Source organism: Epinephelus fuscoguttatus, linkage group LG20 (assembly GCF_011397635.1).
Source record: "Epinephelus fuscoguttatus linkage group LG20, E.fuscoguttatus.final_Chr_v1".
NCBI lineage: Eukaryota > Metazoa > Chordata > Actinopteri > Perciformes > Serranidae > Epinephelus > Epinephelus fuscoguttatus.
In genome coordinates, this window is record NC_064771.1 from 20,740,535 (window position 1) to 20,765,545 (window position 25,011).

The window sequence follows — 25,011 nt, forward strand, 5'->3', positions numbered from 1 at the left end:
TCATAGAAGTGACTGTGCACAAATATAACTACAGGTGTGCCTTCAGATTTTGCCTTGGGCGCAAAAATTTAAAAAAAACCCTGGTCTATGGATCTGACAATGATATGGGGCAACAGCCAATATTTCAGGGTTTCTGGTGTAGTCAGCAGATATCCGGCTACAAACGGACTACAAAGAAAAACCAGAATGCTTGCAGTCCCAAAATCTTGTGCCATTGCCTACAGATTCTGCACACTGGCGGTTGCTAGGATATGACTTTATACCTGTTAATTGTAGACAGGTATATAGTAAAGATGTGCCCATTAAAAGATATATAATTTGTATTACTTTGTGTCAGACACACACACACACACACACACACACAATTGAAAGTTAAGGACTTTTGACTTGTCTTATGGCGAAACTACTGAGCTCTAACACCATCTGTCAAATACTGTTAAAGCACGAGCGCCTTGAAAGGTTAAAGTGACAACATGAGCTCCAGTCAATTTGCCGCTCACATGTGGACATTTTTCCTCCAGAGCTGTAGCTGAAGGTTTGATGGTGGAGAAAAGCGCTCCAACTGGTTACAAAAATAGCATTCGGAGAGAAGACGTCTTGCACAAGTGAAAATTTAATTAAGGCAATGTACCATGAAACGTCCATTACATGCCTTTGTGATAATATACCGGGAAAGGAGAGAAAGAAAGAAAGACAAAGATCTTCCAGAAATACCTCCAGAGATACCCGAGTGTTGAACCTTTACTTGACAGAGGGAGACTGCAAGGAACATCTCCGGTTGGATATATTAATGGATAGATAATGTGCATGCATGAGTAATCAGACGCTGTGAAGTGAACATGTCACACTGACAGTGCCTGGTAGGTGTTAATTTATCCATGTGCATCTGGTGACTTAAGACGACTCTCCAGCTCTCCTGCCTCATAATTACCTTTAATTTCTTGACACATGGGGAATATATATTTGCTTCCAATCTGTTCCAATATTAACCTTAAAAAAAGCTCTTTTGAACAAACAAAAATGTAATACAGAAAAGTTAAGTGGCATCTTTTGGCCATGCTAAATATAAAATATGACAGTGTTCCTTCATTTTGGATTAAACTTTGATTGGATTAAAATTTAATTGATGCTTAAGACTTTTGGATTAAATGTTAATTCACCATTAAATGTTCATTTTTAAATACTAGGTTGCTAAACTCTCTCTGCAGCTGGGGCCTGTTAAATGTTTCCTGAGTAAATGACAGGGCACGAAGTTAAAAAGGAGGCAAATGACTAAACTGGATGGAAAGCACAACAAACTAAACCGCAACTAACTGATGGTGTGTACGTTACGGTTAAAGCAGTAAAATATATATTCAGGTGTCATCAATTATTATATAAGCTCACTACATCATGCTGTACAAAACGGTACAGTTAGGTACAAGTTAAATCGCTGGGCCATCCACGTTTGTTTCTGATTTCTTTTTAATGAGAATTCCCACTCAGACGTTAGCAAAAAGTGGTGATGTAGGTTATGGCGCTGATGTTCTACCTCTTAAGGCCCATTTATGCTCCCTTTACGTACGAAAATGTATACATCCCTTTCAAACGATGTTACGGTCACTGCCCACATACTTCCATGCATGCTTTACGTTGGCATGGATGTTAACCAATATATCCACCAGGGGGCAGCCCAGCGTCAAAAGTTTATGACAACAATAAACTCAAAAACAAACATGGCGACTGTGGAGGAGATATTGATAATGTACCTCTTGCATAAAAGACAAAAACAGAGGCAGCGTTGTAGGAGGCGGTGGTCGGTGAGGCTGTTAAATATATCGCGACTGGAGGACGGAGAATTCTTTTCTCTAGTACTGCCGGTGAGAGAAATTAAATTGTTATTTCTTCTTCGTGTCTCACTAGAGCTACGTATCAGGTAGTGACAGCAACACTGCCTCCGCGGTTCCCGGTGGTACTGCTCCATTTGGCCCGTATCCGTAAGCTTTATGGAAACGTGCAGAAATACGGACAAAATGAACGTGGAGCACGAACAGAAGGCTCCGTCCGTATCCGTATTTAATGTTGAGCATAAATGGGCCTTTACCCCTAACACGCCCTTCGCTGACGGCATGGAGAGTGAGGAAAATGTTAGATTTAAAGATTTCAGCTTTAAGGTGAAAGATGGTCCTTTTTCTAATGGTGAAGACCAATTAAAATTCTATATAATACTGAATTTGTACAGTATAAACACTTTTAGCGCTCCATAGTTAGTGTATAGACCCTTTTATTGTAACAGTATGATGTATGCTTTTTAGTGGGCGGGGCTTAGCTGGAGGCAAAAAAATTCTCCGTAAATATTTACTTGTTTGCGACAATGGAGGAATGATGCGAGTGGTATGTTCAGAAATAGTCATTCCATGTGCCAGCTCGCACTCTGGCACAAACTGGACCATTTGGAAATTTGGAGTGCTGTCTGAATGTACTTTTCAATTATCCAGACCAACACATTCTCGGAGTGGCACAGCGCACTCTCAGCACTCTGTCTGGGGAGACGGAGCAACAGAGCGTCGTGCAGTGCCATTTCTTCGACTAACAGAGCTCTCATTTTAGTGTGGAGCGTCAGACTGAATTTACGAACGCAACATGTCAGGTCACTCACTCTCCAGGACTGCAAGTGTTACTTGAATAAGTAAACACTGACCAACGGGACCAGACTGGCCGACCCGTATGCTCTCACTCAGTGGATGGATGATGTGACAGGAAGCTTTGTGGTTGATTACTATGCCAATCTCACAAAGGAGGACAACATTTGAACGGTGTCCTGCAGTTTGTTTTGCTATCAAAGCTAAGGTTAGCTAATGCGCTAAAAAGTTAGCATTACAGAGCAATTCAGTCCTCTTAATATCTCCCCAATGTCTGATTAGGTGGACATGATAACCTTTAATACACATAACATTATTCATCTGTAAATGTGAAACTTTAATTTTGATTTTAATTTATAAGAAACACTATTGGAAAGCTGCAAAATGATATTAAAAAATAATGGAGCCGCCCTTTAATTTTACAGTCCGATCCATGATCATCATCGGCAGCTGATGGTGGATATTTGGCAAGCATCAGCACTATACTGATACGTAGCCTCACTTCCATATCCTGCCTTATTACTAAGTTTTATAACCACACATAATTAACTAGGCTTTGATTTTCATTTCTTTCTGTCCTTAAAAAATGTATAAGTGACTCTCTTATCTCCAACTCCTCTGTATAGTCTTTAAACTCCATCAAGAATGCACTACTGGTTAATCTTCTCAGTGAAGTACTGATGCAAATAAAATTTCAGGTCTTTACTGAAGAGCAGAATAAACTTAAGTTTATTGCAGGCGAAGCTCCGCTGTCAAACAACATTTGGGGAAAAGAGATTCAATTTAACAAGGTCTCTGGGTTTGGATAATTTCCGGTACATTTATTCTACCGTTGAGCCAGGACTCACTGACCGACAGCTCTACAGTACCGAAAATAAAACCTTGATTTTGTTTATCAAGACCAATTCAATCAACACAACCTACATTAACTCCCTCTTTACACTCAGCTATTACTTTTCTTTGTCTACATTCCTTTTCTTTCTTCTCCCCTGCAGTGAGTAATTGACTTTGGCGGGCTCCTTTCGTGCCGCCTGGTACCCCTCTTAACCGGTCGCGCACACGTACACGTGCACTCAGGGCCCAATGTGTTCCGAACTTGCTCTAGCTTGCTTGCCTCTAGCTCCCCTTATCTGTGTGTTTTGTTTTGTGTGAAGCATTTTGTGACACACCTACTTGCTAAAACCACTTTACAAATAAATCTTACATGAGTATCTGTCCCAAATGCATCCTACACAATTTAGATTTGATGCCCCGCTAAAAGATCCTCTAGCTGACTCACACTTAGAATTTCATTGGGCTCCATGCCATGATAGTAAAGTGCTCTTTCTGCACAGCCGGGGGCATACTCTACTAATGTGGTACTGGCTGGCATCACTCACTTGTTGCGGCGGTAGAGAGCCATACATGCCACTCCAAGGAGACAGATCCCCGAGGCGATGCTGAAGATGGACAGCACCTGCCTCTGGTAGGTGTCACCGCTCTCTGCGGAGGAAAGAATACAGTTCAGGCCATTGAATTTCTACTGTGACATAAAGGATATGGGCTACGATTGAGCAGGGAGGAAGAAAAGTATCATGAATTAACATAACAGGCTCACACAAACGGCAAATGGACGTACACACACGAGGCCACACACACAGACATCCACCCACAATCTGCATTAGCATAAAGCGACCAATGCTGCTGTCAGTAAATGTCAGTGTTTGAGCATGGGATAGGGACATGGCAGACACAGGCAGGGCTCAGTGACATGTGCTAACTGAAGTGTGATAATCATTTCGTTCAGACAAACCCAGCAGGCAACACCGGATGGACTGTCGGCACAGCAGGGGCCACACCGCGTGTGTGTGCAAGTACTGTATGTGTGTCAGCATTCAGAGTCTGATGGCGACAGGGAATTAGCAGCAAATGAATGCTCCCGGAGCTTCTTGTCAGACCCCTGCACATCAGCGGCAGAGGCTTAAGGTCACAAGCAGCTGGGACAAGTAGCAGTTGATCCCAGCAGATATCTGTCTGACTGAGCAGCTGGATTGTGGAGCTGCACTACTCACCATAGTGCACGGTGCAGGGGAGGGTGGAGGCGGTGCAATAGCTGGCTTATTAAGAACAAACCATCAAGTGGTTCAAATGACTGAAACCTGCAACTTGGCAGCTGTAGAAACGCAGATGCCTCATTGACCGCCGCCTCGTACGTCAACACCACTGCTAAATTGGAGAGAACAAGACTTGCCTGTAAACAAATGCAAGTTAAGACGGGAGCGAGGTTTTTCTGGAGAAAAAGCACTATAACGTTTACATATCTCAACCAATGGTGTTTTATGTGTGGTTAAGCAGAATTTCAATATTTAGGCTATAATCATCGCTGGAGGCTCAATATTAGAATGCGTTTTATGCCCAGTTCAGACTGTATTGGACAGTGGGTCGCTGCTGCTGTGCTCTGTATGTGTTTATGCCCCCTCCACACGCACACATTCACATTGACCGGTTGTTTATATAATTGTGGTGTATTGATTATGAATACAGTTCATCTGATGCTTGTTTTTTTCTGTTTTTCGCCATTTCATTACCACTACAAATGCAGCTGTAGCCAGTATCTCACTATCACTATCCTCATTCATGTTTTCAGAAACTACGAATTATGTTCAGCCACAAAATAAGTCTGAAAAGCTGGAAATCAGAACAGAAGTACAGAGAGTTGTTGCATAGAGATGATACGCCTTCACATCTAGTTGCATTGGTGTGAACCAGCAGGATTTTAGAACGTTGCAGAACGGCGCATTGCAAGTAGTTTCAACTTGTCTGGTCGCTAATCTTTGGTCTGAGCTAGGTATTAGGCAAACATGATCTGAGTTACTTACTCAGTGAAAAATAATTCACTGTCATAAGGAAATGTAAAAACTCATTTTTGTCAACATCGTAGCAGACGTTGATGAGTGCTTGAGCCACACTTCAGCAGTGACTCAAAGACATTGTAGCTGGTCATGCTGTTGTGTTGTTGCTCATAGTGTAAACACAGCATAACAGACACTCCTCTTTTGAGTGTCCAGAGGCAATTATAGCCTAAATATCAAGATTCTAATTAACTACACATGGGACCTAGATCATAAACCCATGAATATAAAAATGACTTCTCCAAATCGGTTGAGAAATATAAATATTATAGTGCTTTTTATCCAGCTCCCCAGATTATTTGCATTCGCTGACAGGCAAATTTGCCCTCACCAATATGGCACCGACAATGATGTATGCCTGTAACAGGCTGACACAGTCAATGTAGCATCATACCTTTATATCTGTGCAACCTGTCATGGGCCTAATCCACTGTGGATAGACTTCTCTGTCCCATCGTCATTCACGCCCTTGAACATAAGCCCCTGTGACATTACTCAATCAATCAAAAACAATAAATCCCCCTGTGTCTGATCTCACCACCTTGACAACTGCAGGCTAAAGTGCAGAAAACATCACCACAGCCTGTTCGTGACCTTTGAGGGCTTGTCTGTGGCTTTTGATGCTGTCAACAGAGAACTGTCCTGGGAGGTCTTCTTCATCCGTGCTTGTCTACCCCGGTTTATCAAGTTCCTCCAACTCTTGTTTTAAGGGCACAGTTGGAGAGCTTCCTGTGCTCAAAGCTTACGCTAGAGTGCAACCAAGCAGTCTGTTTGCAACATTCCACCCCCTTTTTTTATTCCATTTTCCCTCTGCATTACATCAGTGCTACATCAACACATTTAAGGGGTAGTATGGTGTAACCGAGTTCAAACTGGAGGGAAACCTTTTTAATATTAGAATGCTTCTGGCAACAGATGAAGATAACATCTGAACACATCCCAGAGTTACAATATGTGAAGAGATATATATATACATCAGAGGTCTAAACTGCCCACTCAGCTCCTGTGAAAAGGAGCAGGGTGGGTTGGATCAAAATAGAGCAGGTCCAAAGAAATGCTGCAGGGTGGCCAACTGTGACACACTATAGCTTATTTAATACAGGCAAACTGACAAACTGCTACGAAGATAATTTTACGTTTGCTTTTGCAATAAAGAAAAAAAAATCTGCCTTTTATGTGGATGTCCAATCAGTGTCGATGGTAAATTTCGTCAATTGAAGCAGCAAACTCCTCAGTACTATATATGTGCTATATTGACCATCGAGGTGAAGAGGGAGTTGAGCTGCAAGGCTTTCGATTTACTGGTCCACCTACGTGCCAGCCCTCACCTATGGTCATGAGCTCTGGGTAGTGACTGAAAGAATGAGATTGCGGATACAAGCAGCTGAAATGAGTTTCCTCCGTGGTGTGGCTGGACTCAGCTTTACAGATAGGGTAAGGAGCTCTGAGATCCGGAGGGAGCTTGGAGTAGAGACGTTGCTCCTTTGTTTCAAAAGGAGTCAGTTGAGGTGGTTCAGGCATCTGATCAGGATGCCTCCTTGGCGCCTCCTGTTAGAGGTGTTCCGGGCACGTCCCACTGGTAGAAGGCCCCGGGGTAGAGCCAGAACACACTGGAGGGATTACATATCTCGGGAGAGCTTTGGGGTCCCCCAGGAAGAGCTGGAAAGCGTTGCTGGGGTGAGGGACATCTAAGGTGCTTTGCTTGGCCTGCTGCCTGATGGATGGATGGCTGAGTTCTTCTGCTCATGGAACCATGCTGGTAGTGACTACGTGTACCAGGATGCATTACTCGCAACCTATTAGGTAATATTTGTTGGCATAAACGTAGCGTAGCTGAGGTTTATAACTTGCGACCATACTAAAAAAATAAAAACACAGAGGCTCCGCAGTTTGAACGAGCGTGAACCAATATCTTCAACACTCTATTATTTTTCACATTGTCCACAGCAGCTCAGAACTGCTCCAGTCTTTCCATTTTGTCCCTTTCACAATGAAAGCCCAGCTTAAATTACTCCTTTACCTAAGAGGTAACTCAACAAAATAGCTTAGAACAGCATCAGGTGGCAAAAATACTCACTCAGTAGTAACCTGGCCTCTTGGCCCTGCTGGTCTTGATTGTCTTTTCAGTTTACCTTCGGATCCTAAAGAAGGTCTCCAGGACTCCTCTGTCCAAGCGAGGAGTAAAACTTTCATGCATAGTTTTATGGGCTCTCTCTGGGCTCTTCCAGCATTGGCTACAGCATCCAACAAAAACTTCCCACGCTGAAATTCTTGCAGCAGAATGATTCAGTTTCTGTTGGCAATGGAGGATAATTTGAGCAAAGGCACCCCCAGTCGGTGTTTGTTCTCAGCTCAGGTTCTGGAGGGTCCCTGCTGGCCATATTCTCTTGCATTACAGCCACAGCCTCCATCTCTCCACTGCATCTCTTTGGCCATATACTGTACTTGTATGGTGAGTCAGTCAGCCAAAACAAATGTATTGAATGTATCCTAGTCCATAACATCCTCTGCACTCATATTTTGGAATGCCATTTCTCTCTTGGACACATAGCTGGTTTGCAATACAAGCAAAGAGAACAAGCAAGTTCTGTTTTCAGCAAGCATCCCCGCTGGCTACCAGAAGGTGAAATCCAGTCTGTAGTTCTTCCTCAGACCAAACACATCACTGTCACATCAAATAACAGTGTTGAATGGAGGAAGAACAGATTTCACAGCTGTGAACTCAGCTTTCTTTGTCAATAACTGCTTCAGTCGACAACATTTTCTATTGTCACTGATTAGACATCCAAATAAAGCTGCCAAATTTTCCCCAAGTTAATTTGTAATTCCTTTTTAATTATTATTGATTTATATAATTATTATAACGCGTAAAAAATGTTGCTGAATGCAAATTAGTACATTTTTAATCGTATTTTTTCTTGTTTCTTTGGGGGGGGGGGGGGGGCTCACCTAGGGCACCAAATGTGCTAGGGCCGGCACTGAGTCATTTATATATACACAGAGAGGGTCTTCTCCCATGGAGATTACCATGTTGTTTCTACAGTAGCCCAGAATGGACAAAACAAACACAAGCTCTAGATAGGGCCATTCGCATTTTTGCGTCTACCACCATAGTTCTCCTGCACAGATCTTTCAATATAAAATTTAGTTGATTTAATTTAGTAACCTCACAGGAAATTAAATCATATGTAATACTGATAAATACGACGCAAAAATATATTAATTTCTATTGGGAAAAATGAAGGTAAACTGATAAAGTACGTATGTGTACGAATGCAGCTTGTGAGCATTCACTACTGCATTATAGTAAACTGGAATGTTCTCATGTAACCCTGCAAACATGGTGGTATTAATAACAATAATAAGCCACTACAGTTGATAATATCAGCCCTGGTATAAATCTATCAGCTTCTACTGTGTATAATAGAACATAATACTAGTGTCAAATCACATATATGCTAATACTTCTCAGTGGTGGAGCTGTCAACGAGTTCTTGGCTCGCAGATTCTTGATCCACCCTGTGATTTGTCAGAAACACAGCACTGAATGTCTTCAAGCCGCACTCCACAAATGAACAACAGAAGTTGCCTCTGTCGTTTGTTGGTAAGTAATGTGTCCACTTGTATATGCACAGCCCTGAAAACCCTCCGGCCTTTAACCATCAGTGAAATGACCTCTCGACGCTTCCATTTTTGAAATATATGGGTGATGTGTTTCCCTGCTGCCACATCATCTGTGCTCATGTGCGGCACCACCTGAGACAAGCCTCTGCCTTTTCTTTGGGTAGATGCATTTCCAAAATCTGAACATAAAAACAGCTGTCTACAAAGCTCTGCTGAATGGCTGCAAGGAAAAACCAACATGCAGTCTGTACATAAAACCATTACAGGCCTTTCATGCCCGATGCCTACAAGGCGTTCTTGAAATTAGATGCAAGAGCATGTTGGGAAACGGAACAAACCGAACAGCCTCAGCTATATCGGCTAAGCCATGTCATATTGACACGAGGACAACACAATCCTATATGGCCAGCCATAGCAACCACTCTACACATGACCAGAAAAAAATGCTATAATGAAGAGCATGCTAAAGTATCCATGACAAAATGGGGTATTCAGCCTGAAATACATCAGGGCAAACTAGTGAGACACACAGAGTCTCAGCTGCTGGGCAAAATACAGCAGGAAAATCAAAAGACAAGATCATATTTAGAGCACTCAATCCCACTTCAAACAGAGCTTTGCTGTTTTCTGACTGACTGTCTCAGACGGTCACATATTGGACTTATATAACAGCTATGAAAAGATTCATTGCTAAAGCAGAGGAGGAAGTCATAATGGAACACAATGAATAAGCAAGTGATGCACGGTGCTTAACGGAGAGCCGGAAAAAAGAAAACTACCTGCGCTTCAGTCTGTCATCTGTCCAGCTATCAATCGATCAATCCTGTTCTCATTTTCTCTAATGCATCCGCCCACCTGCCGTAGCATTCTGAACTAATTTAGTCCCCAGATTAAAATCACTGAACTGAGGAATACTGTGTGTGGCGCAGGCTTCCGAGCGTCTTCTCCTTGCCTTCTATTTCCTGGAGCAAGCGTATGACGTGATGGCAGAGAATGAAGCCATGTTAGTGGAAAAACTTCACAGCATGTGATGTTGGTTTATATGTATGCACAAAAGGGGGCTGGAGAGACCGAGGGATAAAACGGCAAAGAAAAAATGGAAAGCGAGTGCCGGTAGAGGCTGTTTGCGGGGGGTAAAATTGTATATTCCCTTTGGACAAAGAACAGCATGTCATTATTAACGAACGAGGGCTCGATAATTTGGTTTTTAAAGATTTGTTAAGCCCCTGGAAGATTGAAAGTGATATCAATTGAATTCCAAAGAGGTTTAAATTGTGTTTCCATTGCTTACCATTCTATTTATATTGGCTTATAGACAGACAAATATTATGTAACAGATCCAGAACTGCTGCTAAACTGACAATACATACATGTGTTAGGCAAGTAGATACACATTCATAGATGAAGTGCCGCGGTTGTCTTTATTGCTCCATCCTCATTACATCACTTGTCTCTAACGGCGCTGTTCTTCATGCAGACAGAATACACCTAATTCACCACCACGGTGTTTCCATGGCGACTGGCCCACATTAATTTTCCAAGGTGAGTGGCCTTGTTGTGCTGGATTGTGTGTTTTGTATGTGGTGTTTCACAGACGAAAAGCACATGAAAGATTGAGCACTCCAAGCAGACAATGAAAAAAAGTTGTCTTACCCATGAACTCAATCCCAAGTTCATCCGCTGTTCCATTCAAGGCCAGATAGCATGAGAAAAGGGAGGAAATGGGTAAACAGAGGCAGGGAGAGGAGGGGGGAAGAGAGAGAAGAATAAAACAGTTACAACATGATGTGCCTCTATCTTACTCAGTATTCACCTTAGGGAGAGACACATGCTGCAACTAGACCATAAAGTTGGTTTGACGGCTTCCTCTGACATGGCGCTCCCTTGTGCACCAGGTAATGAGCCAGCCAGCCCCAGATGCTTGGTATGCTTTTTCGTGATACACTCTGGATTCACACAGCCTACAGTGGCTTTGAATGAAGAAAGAAAACAACAAAGATATGGGGGCTGAGAGGATTAGAGGAAGGATCATGAAAGTAAAAGTTGAAAATGACATATCATATAGCTTTATGTCACTGACGTTGCTTTGCACAGGGCTTTTATATTGATCTGAGCCTGAGGCATTGCAGTAATTGTTCTCCTCTGTCTCCAAGCACAGCTTTTCAATATTCACAAGCTGGTCGCTTTAAGATGCGCCACACTAACACACACATGCGTGTGCACCCATAGGCATGCAGTACATTACACTCTTGTCTGTATGTCTTTGTCTCTCACATACACCCTCTCCCTCACACACACAGAGTCTTTCTTCATGCAGTTAAGTCTTTCCACCCCAATCCCAGTGCTGGGGAAACAGATAAAAAGGAGCACTCGTGTTCTTTCCATCCTGACAGTGCCCCTTTTTCATGTCACTGTAATGTAATCTCATTTAAATTAAAATGAAACCCTCACTAGTAATTGCTTTTCTGACAGAGGTGGTCTGAGTTTTAAATAGAATGTGGTTTGCCAAGCTCCTGACAGATTATGTAGTGGGCACTCTCCACAAAAAAAGAAAAAAAAAAAAAGAAAAAAAAAAAGAAAAAAGGCTACCACTGAAAAAACAACAACAGCAACAAAAAAAACATCTGTTCTCGGATACATTTTGATTGTACCATGGGAAAATCTGTCAGAGTTGTGGCTTTGTGAATATGAGGAAAAATAAAGACACCCCAGAGAACAGGAGCGAGATCCCGATAAAAGACAAATGAACATTTGGACGAACGGATTATAATAATTGCACAAGGTTATCTTGCTCTATTAAGGGATGTGATTTGTGGAAATAGGCCTTTTTTTAATGTGAATAACCAAAATTGAAATGCACTTAGCAAACTTATGACATTAGGGAAAGTTTTAGAGAGCATTTACGTTAAAGGGACAGTTCACCCCCAAATCAAAAATATATATTTTTCCTCTTACCTGTATTGCTGTTTATCAGTCTAGATGGTTTTGGTGTGAGTTGCTGTGTGTTGGAAATAATGGTCATAGAGATGTCTGCCTTCTCTCCAATATAATGGAGCTAGATGTGATCGGCTTGTGGTGCTCCATTGCCAGAGAGAAAAAAATAAATAACTCTTTTAAACTGTATGCCCTGTTTTCTTTTTCTTTTTTGTATGCGTGGTTTTCATTTGTTTTTTTGTTTGTTTGTTTGTTTGTTGTTCTTTTTTTTTTAAGTTGTTTTTTGTGCTTTGTTGTATTTTAGACAGCCAGGGTAGCCATCTTAGCCAAGGGATGGCAGATGAAAAATAGCCTAAACTAAACTAAACTACACTAAACTAAACTAAAATAAAATAAAATAAAATAAACAATAAAGACCGAAAAACTCAACAGTAATGTCTCTACAACCCCCACCCAAATTACCGCGCAGAAGGAAGTGTGCATCTACTCATGGACAAAAGATACCTACCTGGGACAGAGCAAGTAACGTTAGCATAACTGCCCTGTTAACTCGTCGCATAACACATTCATTCAAACTCAATTGAGACTAAATAAAACTGTATGCCCTGTTTTCTTTTTGTGCGTGGTTTTGTTTTGTTTTTGTTTGTTTGTTTTTTGTTCTGTTTTGTGTTTTTTTTTGTTTGTTTTTTTTTTGTTATTTGCTTTCTTGTATTTTAGGTAGCCAGGGTAGCCATCTTGGCTGAGGGACTACAGATGAAAGACAGCCTTTTGCGAATTCTGGCGTCTTTATACTATGTGTATTTATTCATTTGCACTGTCCCTCCTTAAATAAACTAAACTAAACTAAACTAAACTAATAAATAAAGAGTGAAAAACTCAACAGTAATGTCTCTACACCCACTAACCCTATCAACGCAAAGAAGGAAGTGTACATCTACTCATGGACAAAAAATTCCTGCTTGGGACAGTGCAACTTATGTTAGCATAACTGCCTTGTTAAGTCATTGTATAACACATTCATTCAAACTCAATTGAAACAAAATAAAACTGTATGCCCTGTTTCCTTTTTGTGTGTGGTTCTGTTTTGTTCTATTTTTTTGTTTTTCTTTTTGTGCTTTGTTGTATTTTAGGTAGTCAGGGAAGCTATCTTGGCCAAGTGACTGCAGATGAAAAATAGCCATTTGCAAATTCTATACCATGTATATTTATTAATTTGCACTGTCCTTTCTTAAATAAACTAAACTAAACTGAACTAACTAAATAAATAAATAAATAAAGACTGAAAACTCAACAGCAATGTCTCTACACCTGCTAGCCGTATCATTGCACAGAAGGAAGCTTGCATTTACTCATGGACGAAAGATTCCTGCTTGGGACAGTGCATTGCCTTGTTATCTCATCATGTAACACATTCATTCAAGCTCAATTAAAAGAAAATAAAATTCACCAAGACCATCACAAACCCCTTAACTTATCAAGTGAGATATGAAAATATGCTGTTTTTCCTTGCTGCTGTTGCTGACTGGTTGTTTGCAGTCCTATAACTATATCCCTACCACAGGCAGTCACCGTGTTCGCCAGCTCAGCTGCCTGTTCCACCAGTAGAGACTGACCTCTGGTGGCTTGTGACGTGCACTACATACAACACATCTTAAATATAGCCTCTCTATATGGGTTTAATAGAAAGATTAGCATCTATGCTTTCAACATTGTTAAAATACCCTGGGAAAAACGTAATATTGAGAAACAGCTGAAGCCAATATTCATTTTTCATTTCAGTGGACTTTCTATAATTATGTATTAAATACAAAGTTTGTCATGTATGCTATAACTGCCTGAAAGACTCTTAACAAGGCTGAAAATCAGGTCTGAAATCACCAAATTTATCAATCAATTAACAAATTAAAATTAAGTTAGTGTTTGAATAAGAAGTAGGTGCCATCTTGTTTTTACTCAACACAATATAAGCTCATCATTTCCAGATTTCTCTTCTGCAGCCTTGGGGATTATTTAACAAACATATTTATTAAACAGTCCTCCTAATTTATAGACATAATCCAATATCAACTAACAATCTCATGATTAAAACAGTTAAGAGCCAATCAGTTCTGGCCATTAGACATGAAGCTTTTTGCCAGGAGGATTTTTTGAGATACAACTGCATGATTAAGATACAGTCGACACTTTAGTTACGAGGCAGCAGAGCTTACTGTCACTGTGGAACAAACACTTGGCAAGGCCAAATAAGTGAATGCAGTATCTAACTGATGTTGCCTGATCTGTATTATCCATTCAAGCCTCCCTCTGTGATCGCCCATGGCAACAGCCAACACTTTTCCACTCTAAATCGCCCTGACTGTCACAGCCTGTGCAGATGATGTCATTACAACACTGATACACATCCCTCGCTCTGGCATTGCCTTGTCTGGAGACATTCACCAATCATAATACGTGCAGGCTCCCAATCCGTCGCACTGGCAACTCAAAGCACCCGGGGGAATCACTTACGCCGTCTTGTGGGAGCCTTGAGCAGGCTTGGAGAATACCTGTGCATCATGTCAGATGCTCTTGGCCCGATTAAGAGGCAGAAATCTGGCAGGTGGGAGAGACAATGGCGGGAGTGAATCAAATCCTTAATCCCCTCCTTCACTTGGGTGAGCAGGGAGCTGGGGAGCCAATGTGTCTGTGTATGTGTGTGTGTGTGTGTGTGTGTTACTGAACTCAATATCCTGCGTTGCTACTTACTCCAGACCTAATATCTACAGGAGATAAACAGTTCAAATTAAAGGCTTGCCTTCTTCCTCTTTGTAAATCAGCTGGGTAAAACCAAAAGCTGGCCCACGTCCCTCCTCCTCCTCTTCAGTCTCCCACCAAACATCACCCTGATACTCTCAAAGGTGCAACTAGCCCAACTGTACACCATTAGTGGCAAACTATCTCACAGTTAAGGGAGAAACTCAACCCAATTCTTTTTTTTTTATTTTTTTTTTACTAGATATAAACTAAACTGCAGCCTTCCTACACTCCCATGTTTCCAATTAAAGCCCCAGCCACTTCCCTACTGTGCAGTGTGCACCAATATGTAAGACCCAGGCACCTTCCTCCCAACTCATTTCCAAAGCTGAGCTCGCAGCAGTGTAGCTGGAGTACCTGACAGGGAGCCTCTTTGTCCTTTTGTCACCGGGCTTTTGAGATGTGCGCGACAGTCTCCGCTTCTCTTTCTACCTCTGTTAGGATGTGTGTGTGCTGTGTGCAAGGTGGTGCGCACTGCTCTTTTGAGTGGCTGCTTTGTGGCCAGTCAATACCAAGACAAAGGATGAGAGGGGATAGATGATTCGAGACTGGAAGGTGCACTGAGATTGATTTCAGTAAAAAGGTGAAAAAAGAGAAAAGTGTGTGCATGACACATGAACCCCCCCCCCCCAGTGTGCATGATCTGTGTCTAAAGCTGAAGATGTGGAGTTAAACTCTGCATCCAAACATGCACTTTAAAAACAAACCCACTCACACACACACATACACACAGTTGCTATGAATTGAATTTCATTGGCGCTCGTCCCGCTTGTAGTTGCTGTTAGTGTGTGCATGTACGTGTGTATGTTATTATATGATTTAGCTTTTGGAAGCAGGATAATCCTCCAAACCCTTGGTAATCTGGGTAAATTTTAGATTACTCTGTATCAACAGAGATCAAAATAGGCTTCATTCCTCCCTCAAATCTTCTAGGGTACACTTATCTCTTATGGTGGTTGGACAACTGTGGGGGAAACATAGCGCTCTGGGGTGAACAGGTGCACGCATGGAGCAGTGGTACAAGACAATTTGTATACTGTTTTGTATTATAATGTTTTTCTGGTAGTAGAGGTTAGGGTGAGTTCATGGCACACAATTACTCCTGAAGATTTCTAAAGAATATTTTGACAAATGAGCATTTTGTAGTGCTTTTAATAGGTATTTCATAGATATTGTATATTTCAGTGGTGGATGAAGAACCTGGAAGCCATACTTGAGTAAAAGTACAGATGTCACACCAGAAAATTACTTTGGTAGAAGTTTAAGTCACCTATTAGAACATTACCTGACTAAAAGTCCTTAAGTATTTGACATGTACCGTACTTACATACCAATGTCTTCTTAACGTACATGTTCTATAAATGGAGCTTACATTACACTTGAGGAAAAACAAGATCTTCGGCACAACTTAAAGGATCTAAAGTAAACCTTTGACTATCCAGGGCTGACCCATAGAACAGTCACTGAAGTTACCTGTCGCAGTTCTTTATCACCTTGAATTATTACTCGCCTTCCCTGCTGCGGGACGCCATTTCCTGCTTCCATCATGAAGTCAGTCTCATTGTCGAGTGAAATGTAGTCGCTAGCATGTAGTATCTAATCTGACATGCAGCCTGAGGTTGACTGGAAATCCAATCTTATCTACGGCTATGAGAGCACCCGTTTGCACTTGTCCTTATGTGATTAACCTATGATCTACCGTAAAACTTCAATTAATAGCCCGGGCTATTATTTGCTCAGCGAGCCTTAATTTGGGACAGGCCTTTAATTCCTTTCACACAAATGTGTTGCTCAGCAAAGATCTGGAAATACAGTTTCGTTAAACCTTTAAAACCTGAGCAAACTGGCCTGATCCCTTTAAAAAACACCACACAAAAAAGGCAACAAGCAACTTTACAAGAAATGACCCAAAAATTTGCACGAAATTTGGAAAAAATACAGGAAAGATTCTTGAAAAATAATAATAAAAAAACAAACAAAAAAGAAATGACCTGAAAAAAAAAATGCTGAAGGACAGATTTTTTTGTCTGTCCTTTTTTTAAAAAATAATTTTCCCTTTCTCTTACATTTTTTTCTCATTTTTAAAAAAAAAAAAAAATTTTACCTTTCTCTTACCTTTTTTCAAGTTTTTTTCTTGTCATGTTTTACTGTTTTCTTGCAATTTGCAGGACATTTCTAGCCAAATTACTCGTTGCCTTTTGCACATTTTCGAAAGAAATCAAACAAATCTGCTCACAATTCAAACATTTAAATGCTTGTAAAAGGTATCTGAATGTAGCACAAGATAACTGCTGTCTATCCAGGTTTCAAAGGGTTAAACCAGTATGAATATTACTTGTGTAAAAATGAGGCCTCAGATAATATATCAATCATGAATCACTCATTTGATCTAGTTTCAACAGATGCCCATCAGAGAGAGAGTTACGACACTTGAGGCTACTCACAATACTCACAACTTAGATTACACTTTTGATCTGAGGACCATTACGGACTAAAGTAATATCAATAACTTAGAGGGTAATTGAGGAATGGACACATAACTTGTAGAAGCCAACAACCCACTTTTACATGTCCGAAGAACTTCTATTAAAAACTGAACTGCTTAACATCCAGACCAGGCATCTAATTCAGACAGGTGTTTATTTGTCAAAATGTGTAGCTGTATCAGGCTAGCAAAAGGGACTGGGCAATTAATTGGGACGAGACTTTTAATTGAAGTTTTAGGGTAACTTGGAAGCTGGGACCAACAATTCGCCAAACTTTCTGATTTTATTTTGTAGTGATGAAGTAATGAAAAAGCTTGGGACATAGAAATACATAGATACTGAAGTCTAGCTGGAGTAAAATACTTTAGCTTCAATACAAAGAAATGCACTGGAGTAAAAGTGGACATTTTATTTAGAAGATGTTGTGGAGTAAATGTTAAAGTTGACAGAAATATAAAAACTCAAGTAAAGTAAGGATACTCACAAAAAATACTTAATAAAAAAGTATTATTACTTTGTTACATTACACCACTGGTATATTTATATGCCATTTACTCACCCATTTATCTATTTTGTGTACCAACTTCTTATGAATAGTTGTACTATTAATATGACGAAGAGTCTTCATGAATAACCCTTATATACTTAAGAAAACCAGGGTACTGCAGCGAGAAGAAAATATAACAAAACCGAATTAAAAAAAAAACACAAGAAAAGAACAACATGAACTTTTAACAAAACAAAAGTGAAAAGAGGACATGAACACAAGATTGGTGTTTGGCCTCCAACCTCCCAAATCCTTCACTGAGATGAAAGCGAAAGCTTATATAACCATAATAAAAGATATTTGAAGGTCTTATTCTTATTTTCCATGAGATTTTTATATTCATGACAAGGCTCTACTGTAGATGATACACTGTTCATATGCAGGTTGTATATAGGGATATGATGTGTATACAGCGGGGGTGGATGGGGAGGATTTGAGGCCACAAGAGTTCACTATGGAGCCTAATTTAATGAACCATCTGTGACGGGAGGTGTCTCGCAAACAGTATATTTATGTTCCTGTAGCACCGAAACAAGTTTCCCACCTACAGTACAGCATGTTTTCTCCTCTCAGAATAGTACTGGAATATTGTGTTCATGTGTACACTCAGTAATAACTGCGACATGTTGAAATGCTACTCTATATACTTATTTGAACACATTTTCATTCCCCTGAAACTATTCTGAACTTTGACTAAATTCACATTTTGTAAATCTTTGTCGTTTTTCAAACTTTCTTTTAACATAATATAATAATTCTTGAATACATTATTGTGTTTATTTCAACTTTGCTTTAATGTTTGCTTTTTTATGCAGATAACTGAATAATTTTACCCCAACAGGCCTTTAGAAATTATTCAGATAAATCAATCTGTGAAAGAAAAATGAGTCTTTGGCTCATTGTTTTCACCTTGTAGACTAAGTAACCTGCCAGAGGGGGTTGTTAATAGATAAAGCTTTGTATTAAGGGGTTATAAGAAGAACAGGTTGGGAATCACAGCTATTAACTGCCTCTAGATACAACACATGAGCAGTAGCAACAGTGCAAATATAGCTTTGCAGCTTAGGAGTTAATACTGTTGTCTGGGAGATTCCTAGTCTTAAATATTGTGTTTTTCCACACGCTGATCAAACTGTTTCATAGGCTTATCTTCAGCAACTGTAAAAGATGCACGTCCCTAAAACACAGTATTTTTAGTCATCTGAAAGGTCTATTGTATGTTTAATCCACTGACAAAATCCATCCACTTCCATTTTCTGCTTCAATCCTGCTATATTTTAAAATAGTGATCTTCTCCCAAGAATAATCAAGTTGAAGTGCTTTTAGTAAGCCCATAAACTGCAGGAAATGTAGTTTCTAAATTGGTAAATAATAACAAATGTTTATTGAGTATACTTCACTGTTGGGAGCAAAACATAGATTTTTAAATTGATTTTTTTAAATGTTTGAATTGATATAATTTAAATTCAGCTGCTTCACTTTATGTGGATGTGGAAAGAAGTGACCACTTTCATTGTTGTAATCTATAATTAAGTTGCTGATATCATCTCTGTTTCAAGACACAGCCAAAAGGATAAAGCAGAAAACTGCAGACAGCCGAAGACATGGACCCTCAGTTAGCAACTGTGGCATATTGAATTCAGCCGGTGCCAACCCCAGCGTGATCCCAGGGGTCTGATCCCACATCTCCACGATCCCCCACCAGATCAGCAAACTTTCTGTTGCTGCTGTTACACAGGTTAGACCTAGCCCACTGTGACTCCAGTGCTGGGGTTTGCACAGTCTGAATACCAGTTGCTATAGCCACTGAGTGAAGGTCTATAATAAGGTTTTACCCATTTTACCCCTTTCACGCATCATGGTTACTACAGTGAACAGCTTTTAAAAGCCATTTTTTTTGTATATGCATGGGTTTTGATGCTATAGTTGCATTTAAGTCACTGTAGTGGATCCTAGTATGTCACTCACTCACTCACTCACTCACTCACTCGGGTTAGCTGCGGAGATAAGGTTATTGCCCCAGCCTTAGTGTCACACAAAAATATAGGGCTACAAAAAATGACATAAAAGGTCCATTTAACACATCAAACAACCCTTTTATATATTTTGCTTTCTAAGGCTGATTGTCTTATACATTTTTAATGAATGACATTATATTTGTGTCTTCTGGTTTCCATTTTTGTGCCAAACACAATATGATTCAGTTTATCTCAAAGAGCAAAATAAAAATCTGGACACTCAGGAAAATTGATGTCTGTCCTATAGAAGATAAATCCCACTGTGAAAACTGGCCACCATGAGGGGGAAAGAAACATGCTTCCTGACACTGGCTTGTGACCCCATTAATGGACTCTCAGTGGGCCTGGTGGCATCAAACAGAAGGCAATGGGAGTTAAGTTTTCTCTCTGACTCTTGGTGCAGAGGAGCCAAGTCACTCCATAAAACAGTGTGAATTTGTAAAGCCGCAGTCTCGTGGGAAAGGCTCTGGGCCTCCAATTTCTCTTCCATGTACCTCTGACTTTTGCTTTATTTTTTAACTACACTACACAGCTGTCATGGGGATTCAAAGACTTCAGGGGAATTGTTTTTCATGAACAATAGGAAACTGAAGACTTTCTTTCCTTTTAGCTACACCAAAGCAAGATTAAAGAGTGTAATAAAAGATACAGGAGGTTTTATGCACAGGGTGTAATTCTAATATCTGCATGGTAGCACTGTACCTCTGTCGGCCAATTAAGAAACAGTCTCATGATAGGCATTATGACTGTGTCAAGCAACTAAATAATGTTTTTTTTATTGCTATAATAATTCCCAAATTGATATTTAAACGAAGATTTCAACATTATGACACTTTTAATCAATGTACCACCACATGTTATTAAAAAATGGACACAAAATGGAAACATTAAGCCTTAAGTAGATTACCTCTTAGACTATATACTTGAGCTATGTATCGTTATGTTACTGGCACTCATTTTAGGTTCCAGAAATAAACTGTTTTAAGGGGCAAAAAATTAAAATGTGAGAGAAATCAACCTTTTTTTTAATCTAAGGCAGTGTGTAAGTACTTTTCTGTCTATTCTGTACTAATAATGAGAAATTCTATCTATTCAACAAGAGTTTGGCGTACAATGATTAGCAACATTTCTCTTTGCTGGAAATTAGTTTTTAGGGTGTTATATGATTTCATTAACGAGTTAACAGGAGAGAGCTGAGAGGAAATGAAGGAAGAGAGAAAGAAAGGAAGCGAATGCAACAAAGGTGCCTTGTTGGCAGTGGTGGATCTTCCCATTGGCAACACAGGTGGCCACCAAATTGTTCCTCCAACTCCTACCTAATTTTTTTTTGGTTTGTTTTTTTTTTGGTGACATTAAAAAATAAAATAACTAAACAATATTCGTTGAAGGTAGGGGTTTAACAGTACACAAAAATCACGGTTCGGTACGTACCTCAGTACACAAGTCACGGTTCGTTTTTTTTCGGTACAGTAATAAAAAAAATAACTATTAAATATCTTTCATTTATTGGTAACCTTATTAAAACATACCACCACAGCAGTTAACTCTTTTTACGCAATTTTTGAATGAAACAAATATATATAAAATTCTGCTTTTTCACATTGTTTGAATGAAAATAGAAATATAAGAGTGAAAAATAAAATCCTGCTGTTTTTTTAACAACTTAACAATTTTTTGAATGAAAAATATAAATATAAATTTCTGCTTTAACAGCTTTACACAATTAAAATAAAAAGTATAGTGCAGCTGGTCAGCTTTAAAGCCTGCTCAGATTCAGTTTTACTAGGAACTTACTTAGCTTTCCCACTTTGTTAAAGTGCAGTAAACAAAACATGCTTTAATATCTAAAGTGCATCTTAAACAATTTTACTCAACTCCAATGGCGCTGGTTATTTCTTTAGCGCGATGGTCAGGGAAACGCTCTTTCTTTTTAAACGACGACGATATCATAGTTTGCACCAGATTGCTTTTTCTAGTCGTGCTGGTTAACGTTCAAACTCAGGTGGTGTCGCTTTAGATGCGTTAGCATGTTAGACGTGTTTCCAAGTACATACCCGACCACTGTTCTGCAGTGTCGCCACACTGCTTTTGTCTTGTCAACTTGTTTATTTCCATCTTCGTATTTTACCCTGAAACCAAAGTGTTCCCAAACGGAGGACTTAAGGTTTGCGGGTGGGTCTTCAGGTTCGTCAGGCTCACTTGCCATGTTGTCAAAATGAGAGAATGCGCTGCACAAAGTGAAAGCGGAGATTTACGGTCGGACTTGGTCCGTCACTCAATTATATCCGTCGGGGAACTAGATATTTTAAATGGTTCAGCTCGCAAAAACGGAATTGAAATAAAACAAAATAAAATAAAAAAAATATCCTGCGCCCAATAATTCGGTACAGGGTCGTGCCGAACCGAAAGTCGCGTACCGAACGGTACGACACAAATACATGTACCGTTACGGCCCTAGTCAAAGGGGTCAGAAAATGAAAAGTCAAAAGCCATCCAGGGTGCAGTCCAAAAAACAGAAAAAGGAAAGGATAGAATTTGTACACATTGTATTATTAATTATCAATAAATTGTTTTGAAAGGCCAGTAACGTTGTGGGGTGGAACTGAGACTCTGGTGGCAGTGTCAGAGAGGAGGATGCTGTCTAAGATACGTGTCATCTTGGATAATGTCTCCTGACCATCTGCTGGTCAGATACAGGAGCACATTCAGTGACAGACTCATTCCCCCAAGATGCACCACAGAGCGCCACAAGAAGTCACTCCTGCCAGTTGCCATCAACCTGTACAACTCCTCCCTCAGAGTATCAGCCGCTCTGAGTCAATAGACTGGCATTTGGACTTTTTAACCTAGTGCACTTATAATTCCTAATTATCTCCTGGGAGCAAATATTCAACTGTTCAATATTTTTCACTCCTCGAATGTATATATTAATTCAAAATACAATGCACATAACTGTACATATAGCTCATGTTTACTTTCTACTATTGTTGTTTATTCTACTGATGGATATATTATAGTTCAATTATCACACTTACAGCCTCAGCACAGTCACAATATACATTTTATTTTAATACTTTAATCTTATAGCTTAAGTACTAGTGTTAAACATGGTAGCATAGTGCACATTTTATTATCATTTTAATGCACATTTAATTTCTGCTTTATTTATTGATTTATATTTACACACTTTTATTTCATCCTCTTAATCCTCTTAATCCTACTTCTTGTGATTCTCTATTCTTTACATTGGAGCAACTGTAGTAAATCATAATTTCCCCTCAGGGATCAATAATGTGTTTCTAATTCTGATTCTAATTTTACTGTTTGTTTTTTTCCATTATTGTTTGTTAGCTAAGGCAGGGTCCGACGTTAAGGTTTTTTCCTACTTGCCCTGCCGGGCAAGTACTTCTCAAATCTACTTGCCCCATCTAAATTCTTACTTGCCCTGCCTAAGAGGTTCTTTTTCTGGCTGTGACGTGCATATTTTCGCTCATGACTTATATCTTACGTCAGCAGAGACGCTCAGCCAATGGAGGCAGCAGCACATAAAAAAGCAGCACACCACAACTGGCCCCTCCGAGGACAGAAACAGGAGAGGAAATACACGATTACAGGCCTGGTGTTAAGATATTTTTAGGGCAAGGCCACTTTGGCCTTTGATAAATACAAATTTATTGGGGCACCAAGGCCAAAACCAATGGCGCAATAACAATATGTGCTAACTACATTGAATGAAGACAAAACAATGTATGTGCTGAAAAACAGTACTGAGTTTATTAAAACTGGGTGTGCATGACTGGAGATATATCTCGTTTCTTGTTGTTTTGATTCATGTCCCTTATTTTTTAAGTCTTTGAAATCTCTTTATTCTTTTGTTATCTCCTAGTTATTCTTTATTGTCCTTTCTCAGCACATTACTGTACATTTGACCTCTGCATTTGACCCATCCTACTGTATACACTGGGAGCAGTGGGCAGCCACAGTGCAGCGTCCGGGGACCAACTTCAGTTCCTTTATCAATGCCAGTGGTCAGGGTCACTGACATGAGTATTCACCTAACATAGCCTACATATCTTTAATTATATAATTATTTATATGTTTCTATGGACATTATTACATAAATCCCCAATATTTAATTTGCCTTTAAAAAAATCCTCTTCCTTCATTTAATTTGACAATGTTTATTGTATTATATGTATTAATTCTCTACAGGATCTTGTATGTTCTTTAATGTGTGTTCAATTTATTAAAAGAAAAAAAAAACATTTGGTGAACCCTCCAGCAAAGTGAGCCCTCTTCTTCAGAGAGGATCTTTGCCTCCCAGTTTGTTCCTGGCAACAGAGCAGAGTGAACCGTCTTTCTTCTCAGAGGATCTTTGTCCCATGAGAGCAGGCAGCTGTTCTCCGTGTCCGTATTTAAAACAACTTTCGCTGGCAATTTGACAGTCACTAGAAGCACATTATGACCCTTTGTAAAAGTTTCTGTGTGGTACCTGTGTTGTACATGAGCTAACGTTAGCGGGTAAGGACTGAGAGGCTGTCCGGTATGTGTGTGTGTGTGTGTGTGTGTCTGAGTCGGTGCTGCTTGCCCCATCGGGCATGTCTGTGCAGGGTCTGCAGGCCCAACGGCTATTTTTACTTGCCCCGGGCATTCGGGCAACCATTAATGTCGGACCCTGTAAGGTCTTTATTTGTGTCTATTTCTCATGAGCTCTTGTTCTTGTTTGGGGGAAGATGGACCAGCAATTAGGAAATACAGGCAATTAATCAAATTCAAATGAAATGTGTTTTTTTAAAATTTATTTGTACTTGTACTTGTACCCACTGTTAAGACCTTGCTTTCTTATTTTGAAAATTGCCCTCCATTGAATGATTAGAGAAGAGTAAAATCAGTCACTGATTGAGGCGAGGTATTAAATCACAACATCAAATCAGGAGTGAACTATTTTCTTTCTACAGTTATTCATTCAGTATTGAGGGCTACTTTAAACTTTAAAACGTTAGATTATTCAAATTGTGTGCAGAGCTGAAATAGTGTTAAGAGTATGACCCAAATGTTTATTTGGTATGCATCTTGGGATTAGTAGGACCTGATAAG

The 25,011-nt window shown here is 39.9% G+C and overlaps 1 protein-coding gene across 2 annotated transcripts in view; it reads right to left on the minus strand.

The window, feature by feature from the left end:
• Window positions 1–25,011, minus strand: part of nrg3b (neuregulin 3b) — a 311,873-nt gene that overhangs the window by 31,141 nt on the left and 255,721 nt on the right. For both annotated transcript variants that reach the window (XM_049563548.1, XM_049563547.1), the window contains exons 4-5: window positions 10,790–10,816; window positions 4,001–4,103 (exon numbers count right to left, since the gene is read on the minus strand). In XM_049563548.1, the coding sequence (XP_049419505.1) occupies window positions 4,001–4,103; window positions 10,790–10,816 (130 nt within the window). The remainder of the gene's footprint in view (window positions 1–4,000; window positions 4,104–10,789; window positions 10,817–25,011) is intronic.